At 37.7% G+C, this 20,274-nt stretch overlaps 1 protein-coding gene across 2 annotated transcripts in view; it reads right to left on the reverse strand.

The window, feature by feature from the left end:
* Window positions 1-20,274, reverse strand: part of REEP3 (receptor accessory protein 3) — an 84,945-nt gene that overhangs the window by 16,550 nt on the left and 48,121 nt on the right. For both annotated transcript variants that reach the window (XM_019638384.1, XM_019638383.1), the window contains exons 3-5: window positions 8,954-9,030; window positions 6,490-6,610; window positions 6,203-6,316 (exon numbers count right to left, since the gene is read on the reverse strand). In XM_019638384.1, the coding sequence (XP_019493929.1) occupies window positions 6,203-6,316; window positions 6,490-6,610; window positions 8,954-9,030 (312 nt within the window). The remainder of the gene's footprint in view (window positions 1-6,202; window positions 6,317-6,489; window positions 6,611-8,953; window positions 9,031-20,274) is intronic.

Consider the following 20,274-nt stretch of genomic DNA (forward strand, 5'->3'; position numbering starts at 1 on the left):
GCGATGTCCTCCACAACTAGACTGAAGAACAAAAGGACAGCAACTTGTCTATTCCCCTCCCCCAATTTCCCAATAAAATCTTTTAAAAAAAAAGAAACTGAGAACACTACAGGGGCTGACTGGGTGGCAGGGCTGGGCCCAGATCTAGCCCAGTGAAGCTCTGGGAAGGATTCTTCAGCTGAGTTGTCCCCACACATTGCCCATTTACGTCCAAGGGCACTAGGACATCTTGAATGTCTACTCAAGTATCCAGGTCCATGGTTGGCATTTGTAAAAAAGGGACCCTGTATGCAAGACTAATTCAAACTGTTTTACATCCAAACAATTCTGCCTTTGTTGAAATAACTTCATTTCCTGGTTAAATAGTACATTAAGATTACTATATTTTGTGTTAAGGGGAATTTACTGTGCTTATCAGTATCTTTGTTTAAAATCTTCAGTCTATTCTCTTCACATTTTTTACTGAGAATTTAGAAACATAATCAGTAATGCTTTATAATCTTACAAGCATATAAACAATCTCTTCCAGAATAAGTCTTACTATATTGTTCAATAAAAAGAACGATTAAGCTCTATTTCTGTTGATCCTTGACATATTACATTGTCATTGCAGATAAGGCTAGTTCCAGTTTTTAGGGAAATCTCTTTTCTCTGTGGACATTCAACAACTAATCTGATCAAGCTCAGAATAGAATTGACGGCATTTACATTACGTGAATAATATATTTTAGTGTTTTGAAGATGAAAGCAATATGTATTTATCAAAGAACATTTGTAACAGAAAAATATACAAAAGAAAGATTATTCATTATCTACCACCAAAACTACCTGTACATAATTATACACTCTTTGAGGTTTTTCTGACTCATTACACTTTTAGAGCAGGGTTTCTCAACTCAGCACTACTGCTATTTTGGGCTGGATAATTTTTTGTTGTGGGGGAAGCCGTCCCGTGCATTGTCAGATATTAAGTAGCATCCCTGGCCTCTACCCCTAGACACTGGTAGCAGCACCCTCGCCCTCCCTCAGTTGTGACAACCCAAAATGTCTCCAGACATTGCCAAATGTCCCTTAGATGGCAAAATCAACCCCACTGAGAACCACTCTTAGAGATATAAGGGGTTTTAGAAGTCACGCTTCACCCCTTTGTTTTACATGTAAAAAAATTATACTTAGTGAACTCAGGGAAGAGGATTTGCCCAAAATCTCATGGCTAATTCACGGCAGGATCTGAGCTTAAAAAAAAAAAAAAAAAAAAGCAGATAACTTGACTGCTATAGAATTCAATGCTCATTATAACATTATGCTTCCTAGACTATAGGAAAATAGTACGACCTTTCTTTTCCACTGTTTTCTATTTAAAATGGATGATGACAAGCAGCTAAATACCCTCAAATCCTTTCATAAACAGAAAGCTACTAAAACAGACAGCAAGGGGCCGGCTGAGTAACTCGTTGGTTAAAAGTTGGCTTGGGAGTGTGAGCTGTGAGCAGCAGGGCTGCCGGTTCAGATCCCACATGGGCCAGTGATGCTGCGCCCTCTACAGCTAAGATGGTGAACAACAGCTCGACCTGGAGCTGGGTTGCCATGAGTTGCTGGTTGCCGGTGCGTAGGCTGCAGTGGGCTGTAGTGAGCGGCCGTCCAATGACCGGCGACCCATCTGCCTCACCTAAGAAGAGCACAATGATAATACCAACATGGGCCAGTTAAGCGACGTCCTCCACAACTAGACTGAAGAACAAAAGGCCAGCAACTTGTCTGTTCCCCTTCCCTGATTCCCCAACACTGTTCTGTCCCCCGATTCCCCAACACTGTTCTGTTCCCCAATTCCCCAATAAAATCTTTAAAAAAAAATTGTTAAAAAAAACAAAAACCAGACAGCAAGATGTCAGGATTTTTTATTTAATCATTTAAATTAGATTAGTCAATTAGATTTCATCAATTTTACCTGTAAGGCTCTAATTTCTGTGATAACTGATTTTTAAAATAATACCTGTTAAAAAATTCACCAAGAAAAGGCTGCCAGACAAAAATTCTAAGAAATGGTTAATATGATTAACAGTCCTTTGCTTTGCCTGTCCTTCATTTGGCAGTAGTGTTGCTCGTCGGCACAAAAGCCACCTGCATGTCTCATGTGAAAAGCTACGCAACGTTGAACATCCTCAGCAAAATCCTTGAAGGTCCTTCACATGTTTATGCTTTGCTCAGCCAAAATAAACTTGTACACTGACCTTGTGAACAGATGCCTGGTAATGAGGTCATAGAACAGAGTAACAGTTTCAGAAAATTGCTTTATGGCGTAATAAATGTTCTTATTAGATTCTTGTTTTCATCTTTAATATGCTCAGGTGGTTCAACCTGGGAAATGTAGTCAGGGGCATTACCAATTTTTAAAGGTCACACCAAGAGTCCAATTAGGTTTAGCCTGAGAGATATTTTTAACAAACTACATATTGTAAAAATTTTAAATAATTCTCATGTCTTGCTACTGGCTCTCTTCCAGTTTCTCCTCAAACTTGACCTATTTTGTATTTCAGTTTCAATTTATTCCTTGGTAGGAAGTGTCTGGTTCAGTGATTCTTCCATCACAGTGCCTTTCTTTGACATCTCCAGAGATGAAACTTTCACCTACTTTAAAATAGGCACAGTACATACAACTAGTGGCAAATACTTGTTAATGTTATGTTATGTTGAGCATATTTAACAAGCATTTTTAATGAATAAAATCCAGGATGGCTGACGTCAACCTTCCTGTGCTCATGTTGAGAATGGCTAGATCACATCGGGTCATGACGTCACAAAGAAGGGCAAGTTCCAAAATGAATTCAAATTATGGGATATGTGTTTGTTTCTTTGTTGCAGTGGTAACTTAGATGACGTTTATGTTCTGTTTTCTGCCTTTGAAGTGGGGAGGTGGTTCTAAGTTGTTAAATATATAAATAAAAACAATCACAAAGAAAAAAGAGAAATATAGGTATAGGATCGTTCTTTATATAGCCTTCTACAGAAAAGTATTTCTGTGAGATAATGCTTCTTTTGATAATGGTGGGTTAAGGGGAGGGTCTTAGCAGCTAATGATGAGATAATTTTCAGTTAGTGAATATACAGGGTAGAGATCATATCCATCTTGTTCACTGTACATGTCCAGCACCTGCCATAGTGCAGGAATTAAATAAATAGATGTTGAATATGTAGGATGCTAAATATTGATGGCACCAAAGTGTAAAATAAAAATAAATGAAGAGGGAATGAATACATTTAAGATAATATGGTGGAGGTTTCTGATTTCCCACATAGAGTTTGGAAGTAGTCAACATAAGTCAAAATAAAATAAATATCCCATAGAATAGTCACGATACATGGGAAGGTGTCTCACAACGTAGAATTATAAACTATGTTTAAGTGTTAAAGTGAGGACAAGAAAATGGGACTTGTATGCTCCTGTTTCCAAAAATAATGTTCTAAAATATCAATTTTTCAAGTTGAAATTCAATTTTTAGTTTTTCACCATAGAATCATGTTGAATGATGCTTTTAAATATGAAAAATTCAGAAAGCATCTTCTTTCAGGTATAAATAAATACACGTATTTTGTAAAGTCAAATAACACTAGATTTTGTAAAAGAAAGCAATAATTGGTCCCCTTCTCCTCTCCATCCCCCTGCAGGCAACCATTTTAAACCCTCGACCTTACTATATGGCAGATGAGGATTTTAGTCCACTTCCACCTCCTTTTCTCCTTCCTTCATCCTCCCAATAGAGCAAAATCACAGATGTCCAAACTATAGTCAGTATTCTCATGATTACCATGTAAATGCTATTTTAGTCACTGCTGAGCCCAGTCATGTTTCATTATTATATTTCCTTTCTTGTATATTGTAACTTTTTCCAGAGTTACAATGATCCCTTTTTCTTCTTATCCCATTTGCTTATTTGGCCTGTGCTCTCCCTCTTCACATTGTCTCCACTACATTTTTCACGGTGCTCAGGGCTGAGGTGCAGCTGCAGTGTGGTCGCGGCCATCTACAGCCGGTCTGTTTTCTGGTTATTCACAGCACATGCTGACTGATAAGTATTATTCCTGCACAGGATTAAACCGATCAGATACTCTCATCTCCATATGTTCCTCAGAGACACCTGTCCTGGCACCCTTTGCTCATCACATCCCATTTTGGCTGGTTGTGTTCTGGACTTGCGGTATAGTGTTCATTCCGGGAACTCCTGTCACCTCTCTTCTGGGTTGGATACCCTGCCTCCCAGATCCCTTTTTCGTGGATTATTCCCTAACTTTGGCAGAGCACATCTACCCTGACATAGGAGGCACAGGAGGTAAATTTTGTGACTACGCATGTCTATAGGAAAAATAAATCAATAAAAGATTTATTCTAGAGCTGACACACGACAGAGAGCTTGACCATTTCAGATTTTGAGGGTGAAAATCACTGTAGTATCATGGATGGCCGCAGTCTTCCATCCAAGCTTCCATTGTCACTATTTAGAAATTAATGCCTTTCTGCTTCTAGATCATTTGAATGTGACATACTTTTTATCTTTGGAATCTTTAAGAATTCCTTCCTTATCTCTGGTGTTTGGGAATATTGCAATGACCTTGCTTGAGAGTGGTCTGCTTAGAGTCAGCCCTTTTTTCATTCATTCTGCTGGGTACTGTGTGGGCCCTTTCAACCTGCAGATTCATGTCCTTCAGTTCTGGAAAATATTATTGTATTATTTCTTCAATAATTACATCTGTTCTTTTGGTAAGACTTCCTAGTTGTTGAACGTTGGATCTCTTGGATGACTTTTTTTTTTAGTAAATATGGAAATCAGGAATGCATTTTTTTAAGAAATAAAAAGCAAATTTACTTCTGAAATGGAAAATAGTCCTTAAGTAAGCTGAAAATTTTGCTATTTTAGTATTTGTTTGTGTCTATACTGATAAAAAGCCTTCAAAAGCCAATAATAGGCAAACTATAATAAAGTGCTGGTAATTAACAGTCATTAATAATACAGTTGTCTTACATGATTAGTGCTACATAGTGAATAAGTTTCCACTTACTCCTCAATGTAACATTTCTAGTATAGAATGTAAATATTTTATCTCGTGGATCATAATAATGATGATTCTTGAGCCAAAGATCACTCTGAAAAGAGAAGGCTCATTCTGGGAATTCCATTTGACATTTTCCATCCCTTCACCATTGCTATTATATAAATTGACCGCTTAATTAGACTATTTATTTTCACAGCATTGTTTTAGTTCGAGATAACTAAGTTGAAAAAGCTTAAAGCTACAATACCATTTAGTCTCAATTTAACTTAATAGCAACAAATTCAAACTTCCCCTTGAATTGAGAGAGACACATGATATAATGTTTATTGGACTCCTACTATACTTTGGCAAGCACTGTGCTTTTATATATGCTCTCACAAACAGGTATAGTATTCTCAATTTATTCATCAAGCAACTAAGGAATACGGAAGTTAAGTAAATTGACAGTGGTTATTTAGAAAGTCACGCTCAGCACTTTTTGGGTCTGAACTCTGTTTTGTTTCCATATACTACACACCAAAATCAATTATTTTATGGTATTTAAAATAAACCACACTAATTACTACATGCAAAGAAATCCAAAAGTCACAATGCAAATTTTCACAGGAGGCATTCATTTGATAACTTGGCTTGCAAAACACAACACATGACATTAGTATTGGCTAAGTAAAATCTCAGGTTTTAAGAACAGAATTTTTTCATGCCTTATTTTGAATAATCAGTTACCTCAAATTGGTTGAAGTAGGGGTGCAGAAGTAAGCCAGAAATCCTACCAAGATAGTGCCACCGAGAGAGAGAACACCATAGACAGAGAAAGAAAGAATGGTCATCTTTACTAAAGGTGATTTACTCAAGCTATTTTAAGGTTATAAAGTAGGAAAATTATGACAAAATGACATTTTCCAGTATGTTTTATTTGTTAACTAGCTCTCATTTTGTAATCAATTATGAGTTTCAAAATATTGAGTAGTTATAGAAAGCATGTGTTCAAATTCTTCTAAATTATCTAATTTTTCATTGCAGTATTATAAAAATAAACATAAACAGAAAGCAAAATTCTGCCATATTTTATAATGATCTGAAATAGAAAGCCACTCTACTTTATCCGCTGACTTAATGTGCCATTGGATAAAAAATATAAACAAAAAATTACCTTCACTGCTGCAGTGACAGCAGCAGTAGCTGCTAAGTTTAAACCTTGCCGTCCAAAGTTGACCATCGTCTCATAGCCTCGTTCCTTTGCCTGTACAATATAATCATCAATCTCCTGGAAAAAAAAAAACCCAAACCCATAGACATTGATTTTACTCAAATATAGTGTCAAGAATCCAAAAAATAGGATTCCCCCCATAATATAATCATTTCATTAGTTTTATAGCATAAAGCACCTGATAATACACATTCCTAACATGATTTGTGGAGATAATTTATATATCTTACCCTTTCCTTTGAAGACAGAAGTGGATGAAGGAATTTTCTATATAGTAAACTTGCTCCTTTGGTATAGGGAGAGAGCAGCCATATGACAAAAGCAATCTTAAGTTCATAGTACAAGGGGAACCTAACAAGACAAATTTTGAAAAAAAAATGCCGGTGAAGATAAACTACAGACAATGAAACACAAAACAACTTTTTAAAACATTCATTCACTGTATTAAGTTTTTAATGTAAAAGTGAGTGATCAGGGAAACGATTGTATTTGAATCAATGAATTAATCTTCTTAACTATAGATCAGCTCATGAAGGAAGAACCTGATCCCCACAGAGATTCACACCTTCAGTTTAAGCAAGCACAGGGAAGCCACCAACTGACAACAGCAGTTCAGAGAGGGCATGAGCAGCATTTAACCAGAGCAGTAAGAGATGCCCACTCTGTCTGCAGAGCCCAACTGTCATGCAGGACCTGACACACCTCTAAGCACCAGGGCTCACATGTGTAAGCTTCCAGTGCACAGTGTTACCCCATACACACATCTTCACTTTCTCAGAACTCCCAGAAATCTCCCTCCGCCCCCTGAATCTCACTGGCCAGAATCTCGCACTCTGCAGACCTAAGCTGTTCATTTGCAAGGGGGAATGGAATTCCCAAGATGGTTGGCTGGCAATTAGGGTTCGATACCCATGTCCTTTTTCACATGACTTTGCAGTGCCTTCCTTGTAGGCTGAGTCCACTTCCCCAAGCAATGACTGTGGTTTTAACCATGTGACCTGCTTTCCCAAACAGAATATGAGTGTGACATATGTCACATGCAAGGAGAAGATTTAAGTGCCCTTTGACTCCCTCACCCTAACACCCCCAACCTCTTGCTTTGAACTTTTGCTTTTTGTCACGAGAACAAGTGCTTCTTTGGCCTTGGTCCTGAAAAGAAAAGACACTTAAAATAGCTAAGCCCAGCAAAGCAGCAGCTGACCATTTGCCCTCATGAGACTTGAGCAAGAAATAAAATGTTTGTTTTTCTAACCCATTGTGCTTTTAGGGTTGTTTGTTACCATAGCAAAAGTTAACTGGTATAGCAGGAGGGGGTCAGCATCCTGTGGTCCAAGAAGCACTAAGATTCCCAATAATTGAACAAATCTGGGCTCTTCTGAAAAGGCAGACGGGTGTCAGGCGGTAAGGAATGACTGGTGTAGTCAACAAAAGGTCTCTGCCACAGTGCAATCACAGAGGAATTTCCGGACTCTCACTGTTTGTGGCAAACTTTTCCTACGTTGTTTAGTTTTCAATAATGCATGCTACATTTGTAATCAGAAAAAAGTGGGAAGTCTTTAAAAAGAGAACTTCGAAACTTAAGAGACCTAACATGGTTTCTGCCATTTAAAAAACAAACAAACAAACAAACAAACAGAAAACCCTCTCCCAAAAACATAACAGGCAAATGAATGAGCTTTGGAACAGAAACAGGAAGAGAAAGATGGAGGAAGATACAGTACAGAGAAGTTCATAAATAAGGGCAGGGTGTTAAGAACATTTAAGTTTGATGACTACTCTCTTTTCGCCTAGCAATCCAATGTGAGAATATGATAAGAACAGCAAAGTCAGAAAGATGGTTTAAGGAGAGAACAGTAAATGTCTGAAACAGATACAGGCGGGAATGGAAGCAGCACCTGACGAAAAGCAAGAAAAAAGCAATGGTGAGCTTCAAATAGATACCTATATGAGCAACTGATGGATTTTTTTTCAGCTCATTTAGTAGCTAGCCTGGGTAAAGAAGCAAAGAAGAGGAGTTGTTGGGCTTACTTAGGCTGAAGGGACTCGCAAGGTAGTAAGTTTAAACTTTTGAAAGGGGGATTTCTCCAAGTGATGGCAAGGCTTAGATGGAAATGCACCACTGAAACACAGCACAGAGAGGTTCACGTTGTCCCATTAAGTATTTGCTCTTGGTAAAACGTCAAACCCTTGAGGATATAAACATGGTTTAATTTTGCCTCAGCTGTTTGGAATGGAGCAGCCAGGAGCTAGCTGGTGGTCAGTGGGTGTCCTCCAGGACGGTGATGTCATCCAGTTTGAATGCAGATGCAAGTTTCAAGGATGGGGAGGGAGTGCTAAAACCAAATGCTGTGCGCTTTAAAAGAGAAGTCATTCAGAAAGTGATAAAGAAAAACAGCCTGAAGTCTTCAGTGTGGAAAAAGAATAATGAGAACCAAGTTCCTCTATTCCAAGACACTACAAGTGTGTGGCTGGTGGGCAGGGAGTGGCACATGGGGGAAAAGAATGAGCTGCCTTTATTTGAGGGCGACTATAAGGAAAGTGATGTGCTTTTGGGGAAACCAGATGAAGCAAATGAGACACTCGATAATAGGAAACTTGATGAAATTCACTTAGCTAACATCAAGAACAGGATAAGAACTCAAGATACCTGATAACGAGTCTATAGTCTGGCCCTTTCTCAATACTAGAACTTACCAAGCAACTGTTAGATCTGCTACTGTTTCAATCACAGTATAGAGAGCAAAAACAATCCAGTACATCATCCATCGAACCTGGAAATAATAAAAATACTTATGAAATAATAGACTAAAATTATCTGCAACTCTTAGTAATTACATATATTTCTAGATTTGGATCAAATGCAGAAGGCGATAGTTTAATTTTCAACAGGTTTTATGTTTGAGTTTCTCACATCACTGTATCGACAGTCTTGGGATACAAAAATCAAAGAATTATAAATCTCTGGGCCTGATCCAATGTAATGTAAGGATCTGAATGAAAGAATTGGAAAAATAGGATATAGTTTTCTTAACAGAAGGAAAGTTATTTAAAAGATCTCATTTTTATCTGTACACTTCTTTTGGAAGACTATTAGCTACTTAACTATTATGTAAATAATATAGTATAATATGCTATGACCACATTTAATCTTTATTAGGTTTTAAAATTTTGCATTCCTTATTTTCTCCATATATAGAAACTGTTCAGAAACCAAAGAACAGTCCTAGGTTTGTTATATCCATAATGCTAGTCATGTAGTTTGAAAGTTTAAGGTTAGCGCCTACTTTCTCTTCCCCTACATACAAGGCTGTCACCTCTCACACTTTCTTTTCCTTCTTCTATTCCAGTAGCGTAATAATAGCTGCAATAGACTGAATGTTTGTGTCCCCTCAAAATTTATACGTCAAATTCCTAATCTCAAATGAGGTGGGGCTATTGAGAGGTGATTAGATCATGAAAGTAAGGGCCCTCACGAATGGGATTAGTGTCGTTCTAAAAGGGACCCCAGAGAGCTCTCTGTCCCCTTCGGGCATGAGGACACGGTCATCTATGAGCAAGGAAGCAGTTCCTCACCAGAGACCAGATCTGCCAGCACCTTGATGTCAGACTTCCCAGTCTCCAGAACTGCAAGAAATTATTTTCTGTTGTTTATAAACCACCCAGTCTATGGTCTTTTTGTTATATAATAGTCTGAATGAACTAATCCAGTACTTCAGGACATTTTTACCTCTTGCCTGGAACAGAGCATCCTAACTGGTCCCTGAGACTGGTGTTTCTTTGTACCAATCTTTTTTCACAGAATGCAGCCAGGTTAATCTTCCATGATCTCATTCCCTTAAATTTATACCTTTGCACTGGCTGGAGTACATAGAGTCTCTTCTCTCCCAAGTAGGTTGGATTTTCATTAAGGATTAAAATCTCTGCTCTTCTGAGCAATATTATAACAATAATACACAAAGCCATGCCAACTATGGGCTAGGAGCTGTACTAAGTGCATCACATGTAATAATTCACTTACTCCCTACAACATTATGAGGTACGAAACATAATTATTTCCACTATAGATAATGAAACCATGGCAAAGAAAGGTATATATATATGACTTGCTCAAGGTCATTTAGCCAGAATTTGAATCCAAGCTGCCTATGGAATTGGTGCTATTAATAATTATATCATGTAGAAAAAAACAATTGAGGAATTGCTGAATGTGAGGTCCAAGAATAACTACTACATCCCTTGTTCTTATCCCAGTAAGGTGACCAAAAAAAAAAAAAAGAGAAAGTAAAAACAGATCTCTATAGATAGATAGAAAATTGACATATTTAGTTTTTTCTTCTCTTGGACCCTCCCTATCTATTTAGTTTTAATACAGATACTTGTTTAGCTATCCCACAAACAATATGAAACTATAACTCAAGTAGCTTTAACAGTTTTCTATTTACATGGCCAAATCAATTAAAAATAGCCATTTTCAAAGTACATTTTGAAGCAATGTATTGTGAAACATGAATAATACCAATTTATTCTAATTTATGGATACTCCTAAAAGCTTAAAAAAATTGTCCAAAGCAAATAATAGGGCACAATATCTATATCTGACATATAAGGAAATTGATTTATAAGGTTATTATCTCAAGTTGAAAAAAAATAACAGAACAAATGTTCTCTTCAGTTTTTCACTTTTCATATGTTCTCTTAAATCCCACACCACTGCCAATTCCAAGCATTTTTCCTAGTACAGGGATTGTTTTCCAGGGCTAAAATTCTATGTGTATTTTCTCTCTACTCCTCTTTTCTCAAAGGAAAATGATGCTCTCATATGAGTTCATTCACTTAGCCTTTCCAACAAACACTAATTTAGTACTGCAAATAGAACAATATACTTTTATAGAGCTAGAAGGGACTCGGGAGGTGATCAAGCTTTTTTGAACTATACAACCCTTTATTGAAAAAAACTGTAAACAATGACAAGAGAAATTGGTCTGGTTGGTCCTCCCATAGGACTCTGGAGGAGACTCCAAGAAACCCTAGCGCTCCATGGGGCAGAGTTTGAAAAATAAATATTATGGTAAACTCCTTTCATTTTATTAAGGGCCAAAATAAGTAAGTTGCACAAGGTCACTGAGCTGGGAAATGGCTGAAGGAGGCACAGTCTCCCTTGAAGGCTTAAGGAGGCAGCTTTTCAAACAAGTGGCTGCCATCAGAAAAGTCTTTTCAATTCTCTCTCCCTCTCCTGTACTCAGCAAAGAGATTTCAGTGTAAACATCATCACCTTCTTTCTGGGGAGAGTGGAGGCTTAATTAAAGTGTCTCTCTAATAGAAAGTTTAGGAAATTCACAGAAAAATAAAACTACTGAAGTCAAAGCTTGTTAGTTTTCATTATTTCACATTTTCATTATTTCACAGCCATAATTTTGGTTGTGATCTCCCAAATGGAAAACAACAATCAATACTACTCCACAAAGAGTCATAATTTGCCTGTTAATAGAGTTGAGTAAAGGTGAAAAGGGCTGTATGATAGTAACTGGTGACACTCCCTGAAAGACTGGTTCTTGAATGGATCAGAGCTGTTCCACATCCCATAGATTGCAAAAGCACTCCCCACTTCAGTAAAGTCAAGCACTTAACTCAGCTTTCACATGAAGCTATCAAATTAACTTTTAAATTCACAAAATAAGGAACTGCTTTAAAGCATATAGTGTTTATCTCTAAAAAAGCAAAACATATATTTAGGTTATGAGAATATTTAGTAATGTTAAAAAAAAAAAAGAAGAAAAAGAAGGCAATCCTTTTTTAGTTAAAACACCATCAACAAATTATCCAATCAATAGAGTATCTCTGGATATTTTCCTGGAGGATTGGCTAAAATTTTACATAAGCAAAACTCCATGGTTTTAATTTGTTTTTAATGAATAAATTCTTTGACAATTTCTCTTAAATTTAGGGATTTTCTCCCCATCGTATTAGAAATATGGACCTTAAATATAGTTGAATCCAGGCAATAGTTAAATGAATTCAATGAGTGTGTGTGTGTGTGTGTGTGTGTGTGTGTGTGTGTGTGTGTGTGTATCATTCATGGGAGCAACCACAAAAAAGTTAAAACTGAAAAGATATTACTTCTTTTTTTTCCATTAATGGATTTGGCTGGATTTTACATCAAATGATTACTCAGAAAGATTTTTATTAAAACTATACCTCAAGGCCTCTCAGCCTACTGTTTTAAGGTTTTGCCCAAAGGAAAAACAGAAAGAAGTAAAGATCAAAAAAGTAAAAAAAAAAGAGAAAGAAAGAAAGACAGGCAGAAAGAAAAAAAGGGCAAGTCACTAAATTATAAAAACAACTAAGGCCGGCGGAGTGGTTCAGTTGGTTAAGAGCTTGCTCAAGAGTGAGCTCTGAACAACAGGGTCGCCGGTTCGATTTCCGACCCAAGCCGAACTGCCACTGTTGGCAGGATGGCTCAGCTAAAAACAAAACAAAAAACAAACAAAAAAAACCCCAAAAAATATGTTAAGGTAAAATATTCTTTAGATCAACAGAGAACATCAATAACAAAATGCAACAGTAAAACCAATAATTGGTTTAAAAAAACCAATACAATCACATTGATAATTTTACGACTGTACATAACCAAATATAAATAATACCTATTAAAATGTCATGCAAATAAAATTAACAGGTAACTTTAATAAATCACAATCACAATTTAAGTTACTGGAAAAAGGTTACTGGTATCATCTTTATTGGTAAAAATTTATGTTCTTGGAAAAGTGTGAATAAGTAGTATTTCTTTCCAGTTCAAAAACTGGTAAAATTGACAAACTGTGATTTAGATTTCGTCATGAGAACAATATATAATAAGAAAGTTGCACCCAACTTTTTCTTAAAGTCTCTTTGATCCAAGGGAATTGAATTATTCAACAAGGTGAAACTTATAAGCTCTAAGATGGATGGACGGACACACACACACACATACACACACACACACCCTACTTTTAATCTTTCACATCAAACATAATTGAGACAATTCTTAAGGACTCAGGTGGCATCAATACACATAACACTCAAATGGGAGCAGAAACAGGAATATGACATCATCTGTCCTTAAAGATTAATCATTTTAGTGGGGAGAAAAATGAGTAAATAACTGATAAAAAACGTTCTGCTGTTTTCACATTAGATGCTCTAGCTCTAGTATGAGTCAAGATCACAAGAATTTAAGGAAAGCTTACTAAAGTGACTATTCATAGGGTTGGGGGCAAAGTTGAGGAAAATCAATAAAGGATAGTACCTCACCCTTGAGCTAGCAACAGCAGCAGCTGGCATTGTCCCTGGGCGTGAATGAGGGAGGGGTGGGAGAGGTTTCCTGGAATCCGTAACAGGTCACAGTTGGGGAGGGCTGTAGTCTCAGGTAGTCACAGCCAGCTGGTGGGGGCAGGGAGGAAGCCAGGAGAACAATACTCTGATCTCACTCTCATCTTGCCTTCACATCATCTGGAGGAGCCGCTCATGGGCCAAACCAAAGAGAAGCCAGAGAGGATGTGGTATGCGCGATCAGCCTCCTGAGCCCTAAGCAAGGCAGAGAGATGTGGAGCATGGAGGGGAACCCACCGGAGGGGCAGGAGGTCACAGCCCTCCTCGTACTCAGCCTGTTAGCTCTGGAACAACCAGAAGGGAATCACTTCTCATCACTTCCACAGATACCTCCCTGGCCCAGATGACCATTCGCTCCTGTCTGGATTATTCCTACAGCAGCCTCACTGCTCTCTCTGTTTTTTTTTCAGTCTATTCTGCATATACGTAGTATTCAGAATATCTCTGTAAAAGAGAAGCCCGATCATGTCGTTGCTCTGCTGAAATCCCTCTGATGGCCCCCATCAGAATTCTCACTGCAGCCTAGAAGGCCCTGTGGTCTCATCAGCTAGCCTCCTCTTTCCAATGTTCCAGTCCAGTCACAGTGACCTTTTATTGTCCCTTGTGTGTGTGGATCTGCTCCCATCTCAGGGCCTCAGGACATGCTGCTTCCTTCTCTGAGATGCTCTCCCCTGTTACCTATGTGGACAGCTTTCTCACCTGTTTCAGGTCTTTGCTCAAATAGTTATCAGAGATGCCTTTCCTGACCACTCTGGGTAAAATATCAATATTCTCATAACTCCTTTATCCTGACTTATTTCTCTTTGGCACATATTTATATCATAGACACATGTAACAAATATTTACTTTTCCCCCCTTTCATTTCCCTACTAGAATATAAACTCTAAGATAACAAAGACTTTTATTTTGTTCGCTGTTCAATCTTCTGTACCTGGCATAGAAGGTGCTCAGTAAACAATATGTTGATGAATTGTTGAGTGAATATGGGTCTGCACATAGCTTAGTGTGCTCCTTTTTGTTGGGACTGCAAAAAGTAAGACAGCAGATAGAAGGGAAAGACATGATGGGTAAATATAAGCTAGTCTCTCAAGATATGTGGTTTAAAGAGAAAAAGTGGGGGGAAGAAAAAGTAGCATGAGCAAATGAAAGCATGTTTTACATCCTTAAAATGGCACATTTTACCAGGGAGATAATGAGATTCAAATTGTTAGAAAGCAGAAATATTTAATGCAACCAGATCCCAGATGAGATAGACAAGAAGATTAGGAAGCAGAGTGGGTTCAAGAAAGAAGAAGAATGCACCTTCCTCTGGGAAAGAAGGAAAGAAAAGAACGGATGTATTGGGAGGAAGGGGGAAATGGTCATAATTGAGAACTTCCATCTTTACTTTGCAGGAGGAGGGCAGGTCATCTTTTAAGGCTGGAGATAAGTGGATTTGAGGAGAGCAGTAGAGGTTCAGTGAAGTTGTTTAGATGGATGGGAAAAGGAGCTGCCTAGGGTAGAGATGGCATAGATTATGTGACTGCTCTGGGTGTTAGAGGCGGGGCTGCCATTAAGGTCTAGAGCAATGAAACAAGTAAGAAACAGAGGTGAAAGAAAGCTTGCTGTCCATAAAAAGGCATAATAACAGAGCTGTGGCTGGGAAGTGGCCCAGTCAGTGCTTCTCAGCTCTCCTTTGGAGGCAGGTGGGGCCATGTGTCCAGTTCTCGCCAACAGACTATGAGCTGAGGCTTTAGAGAAGTGGGTGTACCTTCCCCACAGGCTATTCCCCTCTTTCTGCTGGCTGGGAGGGCGTGGAGCAGAGCAACCCTGGAAGTTATGTGTTGAAGATGGGCAGAACCCCAGTTCTTCTTAAATGGTTGCAAAAGAAGGATTATTTGCTGAAATGAACACCTAAGCTGGATTGTTATGTGAGAGAAAAACACATTTCTATAGTGCTTCAGTCATTGCATTTTTGTTGCATGTTATAAGTATAGCAGCTTAGCCTACCCTAATATGAAAGGTTATACCTGCACTCCCTATGGAGGCTGAAAGAGCAAGGCCATGGGAGCAATAGTTCCAGAATTAGGTAGGCATCAGTCATAGTGCCATGGCTGGTGGTGAAGGATGATATTACCACAATGATCTAGAAATGGAGAAGAGGACTACCATTTTAAGAACTTCTTAAATTGAGATACCTCCAGGGGACTCAGAAGGATTTGGGAGGAAACTGGAGGAAGGAAGGATTGATGTTTTCATGTAGCAAACTGGGGCAGAGATGGAGAAATAGTACTTTGAATTATTATTGTGACCCTTGGCAAATGTGGCTTCTATTTGTGTGACTGTGTTAGGTATCACCTGTGTTGTCAGTATGTACAAATATGACTTCAGTGGCAATCTCTTTCTACTTTCAATAGGCCAAGAAATCAGATAAATTATAAGCTTGTTAGAAATATGCATAAAGTTTAAAGTAAATATATCCTGAGTGGGAGGCCAAGATATCCAAAGATTGAAGTGCATAAAAATTGGTGGGAAGAGTACATAAAGAAAGTTGTTTGATGGTTGAACGGTACCTGGCACAAAATAGACGCTCAAAATATTTATTAAAAGAAGTAATGAACTGGGCTAACTTACAAACAAGCAAGACTGTAAAGACCATTTTCCCTAATTATTTGGTAATAAGCTTCTTTTAAAAGTGGTCACAATGCAATGGCTGTCATATTTCAATTTTGGAATACTTTACTCACTATATTTTTCATGACTAGAGAAATGCATGAATGTTTTAATTTAAAATAAAATAAAAAAGTCCTCAAATGGAATCTTGAAATCATTTAAACATCAAAATTAACTTATTTTCTAAGAGAATATACTCTCATAATTAGGCAAGTTCTTTTGATGATTATGGAATCATCTGTGATATAAAACCATAGTATCTAACATTACATTCTGGTTTATACAGTGCATAGAGGAGATTATCTTTCTTAACAAGCCAGTGCTTGCTTTATTATTACTCAAAATCCATAAGGCTTTTATAAAACCTTAGCATTTCAGAAACCCAGACAGTCACGTGATGGTGTTATTAGCTTTACTCTCTCAAAGGAATCAGAGGATATTTTAAGCCTGAGTGAACCCTGTAAAATGAATATACCCATAGGCTAAATTGACTATCAAAATCCCATGCTCCATTTAACAGGTATGTATTTCCCTACACCTGATGCCAAAAGAAAAGTTGGGCCTCATATCATGTTCTTTTTAAGATGTTTCAACAAAACAAGTTTCTGTGATTGACTTCCTTAGACAATTTTTTTATGAAACTGATTTAGACCCCCAAACAAATAAAACAATCACACAGTGAACTGCAACTGGAAAATAATCTTCATGATTTCCATCATAGAAATTGAGAGTAATGCACAGGCCCCACACATACAGGAAAATAGCATGTTCCGGGGGGAGGCATGTTGCTTGCAGATTTATGAGTCATGGATAATAGTAGTAGTGGCATATTAATTCAAAAGTATTTTTCTTAAATTTGTATCTTTATGTAATTTATTCTTTGTATGCTATGACCAGTGTGCTATTATAATAGCAATGATATCAACAGTCATGTATGTGAAATGATATAACTGTACTAAATTATACTTCCATGATGAAAAGAAAAATATGGGATATATTCATTTGATAAATATTACTTAGGGCCTATTATAAACAAAGCCTTTTGACATGAAATCGTCATAAACCCTGATGTCAAGGTGTTCCTACCCCAAGAAGCTTTCATGCAAAGGATTAGTAAAGAAGACCAAAAAGGATAAGAATAGGTGATTAACAGCACACCGTTTAATACAACATATAACCACTAATATTTTATTATTATGACATATTATTCATTTGCCTTGTATGATTAAAATTTCTTCACTTCCAAAGGAAAGCCTTCCCTAACTACCCCACCCCTTCCATAGGTCATATATGCTCGTTGTGCATTGTGCTTTTCTTTGTAGCACGTTTGTGAAATGGTTTGTGTTCCATTTGCCTCTGCCATTTGACTATAACAACAGATAGAGACCAAAATTGTCTTGTTCATCATCATGTTCTCAGGACCTAGCACCCTGTGCCTGGTAAACAAACACAGGCTTTTACTTAACAGTTTCTTAATTTTAAGGCCTGAATTGATGTAAGATTCAAACAAGTAACTCTGGATGGCAATAAACAGCTTATAACATAAAATAGTGTGTGTACTTTGTCAAAGTTGTTTTTAAAGTTATCAGAGGCCAAAAATAAACAACTTTTCAACATCTCTTAATTTCAGGCTCTTTGAATCATAAAACAATTAATGTTGGTCTTTAAGAAAAAATGAAAAATTATAACATGCCTAATGATTTCAATTATAACCACACTAAGTAAATCCAGAGCATAAAATGCTGAAATATGCTTCACTGGGAAAAAAAATCTTTGCTGAGTCTGAAAAGAAATAAACACTGCTGAATTTCAGACCACCCAAACAGAACTTTATTTTCTGACCATTATTAGTTATTCGTTCAAGTGAATTCCCCCAAACATTCATTGTACACCATGTTTGAGACAACAGAAAGACCTTCAAATATAGAATTCTTTAGAAAGAGTATAGAGTTGAAAAGATTTCTCCTGCTTCATTAACATGATGCAATAATTTGGTTACTTCATAATGATTTTTTCCCCATTAAAATAAAACAGGAACAAAATGTGAGAAATCAAATAGAAGAACTCCCTCTTTTATCCAACCCAGATGGCTGTTATGGGATTTTTCCCAGAGCCGTGCCAAGTTAAAAGCATGCTTGAAAATAAGCTAGTTGAAGTTAAACCCAATGTGAATAGAGACCATGGCTGAAAATCTTTTTTTTTTTGAAAGACGAGGCATAGGTTGGGGTGAATATATTAGACTAGGGCTGATTTGGACTTTCAACTTTGGTACTTCTTCCCCCACTGCCCCATTTAAGAACGTCTTAACTTTCTACAGTTCCCAGGACTCAGACATTTAGGAGTTGTTATTTTCAGATGCTGAACTCGCAGCAACATGGTTTACCTGCAGTTTCCAGGCACCATGGCCAAAGACCTCAGAATATCCTGTTGTTTTGAAGGAGAAAGCCTTACACTACCTAGATGTATCTGGGGTTAAAATGGGGCAGATTTTAACTAGAAATGGAGAGTCTGTCACAATATTGCCTCTGTCTGCCCCAGTGTCTTGAATAACAGAAGCCCCTCGTATCTTACCCAGTGACCTCAGTAGTTGGAGGGATTTGAGAGAAGGAAAAAGTGCAAAACTGTTTAAAAACTAGATGATCATTTAAAAGGTATTGAAAAGAAGATGTAAAAAGCAGGAACTGCTTATGGGAACTGTTCCTAGGAGCTGAATTTAGGAAGGAATGACCCCTCGAGTCTAAAATAACCATCTCCATCCGCAGTGGCTGATAATTCACACTTTTTAGATTGTTTAAAGTCCTATTGAGCTTATTTAAGATAATAAATGTTTAAAAGAGACAGAGTTCCCTTTTCATCATACCACATGGAATTCCTTCAGATTTTAGCCTGGTAAAGAGCTTGTCCAGATAGAAAGGAGTGAGCTGGGCTAAATGGCCATCCTATTGGTCATCTAAGTTTCGGGGCTCAATTATCACCCCACCTTCTTTTTGCCCTTAGTGTTCCCAAGGTCTTGGCCTATTACGTTTCCTACTTGAGGCATTTCAAAGGGCTGGCACCACTTCCTAGGAACCTAGGTCCCCCTGTTCCTCATCTGTTTTCACATAGTCAGTTTCATCTTGCTCTTTCCACAAGCGAACTAACCTAGCCACCAAAAAGTGTGCACCTTTCTTCAGGTGACTGGCAAGATTTTGACTAACATGGTAAATGAAAAATTTCATTCTTTAAGTAAGATACCAACTCGGTATGTACAAGTGGTAGCCTTAGATTATAGGCTCCAGAGCATACTTTCAACATGCAATAATCATTCAGAGAGTAAGAACCAGCCTTTACACCATGTGGGAAAACACATTCATCCTGAGAAGCAAACACTGGTAGGAAAGAAACTCCAGAAAGAATCAATCTGTCATGATTGAAAATGAGCCTGTGTTATCAAATTACTTTCCTTCAAAAGCATGTACAATCAACCTCACACAGAGACCTGAGGAGAGAGAGGCAAGTGACAGAGCTCGGGACACCTGGGGTCACGAGGGGCTGGCTGAGTGCGGAGTACAGGACAGTGGGAAGGCCCTGGGTTAGCAGGGTGAGAGGAGCAAAGCGGCCGGAGAACGGTGCAGAAAGAAAGACGGGTGGTTCGGAAGGGAAACTACGCTGACGGAAAAACTCTGTGTATAGCCAGTTTTACAACATGAAACCTAGGAGGAAGTCCAACTCAATATCTTTACCCCCCAATTGTATCATATGGTTAATTTTGTTAAAATCACAACGAGACTGAAGAACAAAAGGACAGCAACTTGTCTGTCCCCCTTCCCTGATTCCCCAACGCTGTTCCCTTCCCCAATCCCCCAATAAAATCTCAAAAAAACCCCCAAAAAACAAAAAAACATATTCCAAGTTGTAAATCAGTCCATTTACATAGAGATGTTTTCTAAAACAAACTATTTGTTATTTAGTGCCCATCTGCAATATATAAACATATTTAAGAAGCACAATGT

Source organism: Hipposideros armiger, unplaced genomic scaffold (assembly GCF_001890085.2).
Source record: "Hipposideros armiger isolate ML-2016 unplaced genomic scaffold, ASM189008v1 scaffold_39, whole genome shotgun sequence".
Classification (NCBI taxonomy): Eukaryota; Metazoa; Chordata; class Mammalia; order Chiroptera; family Hipposideridae; genus Hipposideros; species Hipposideros armiger.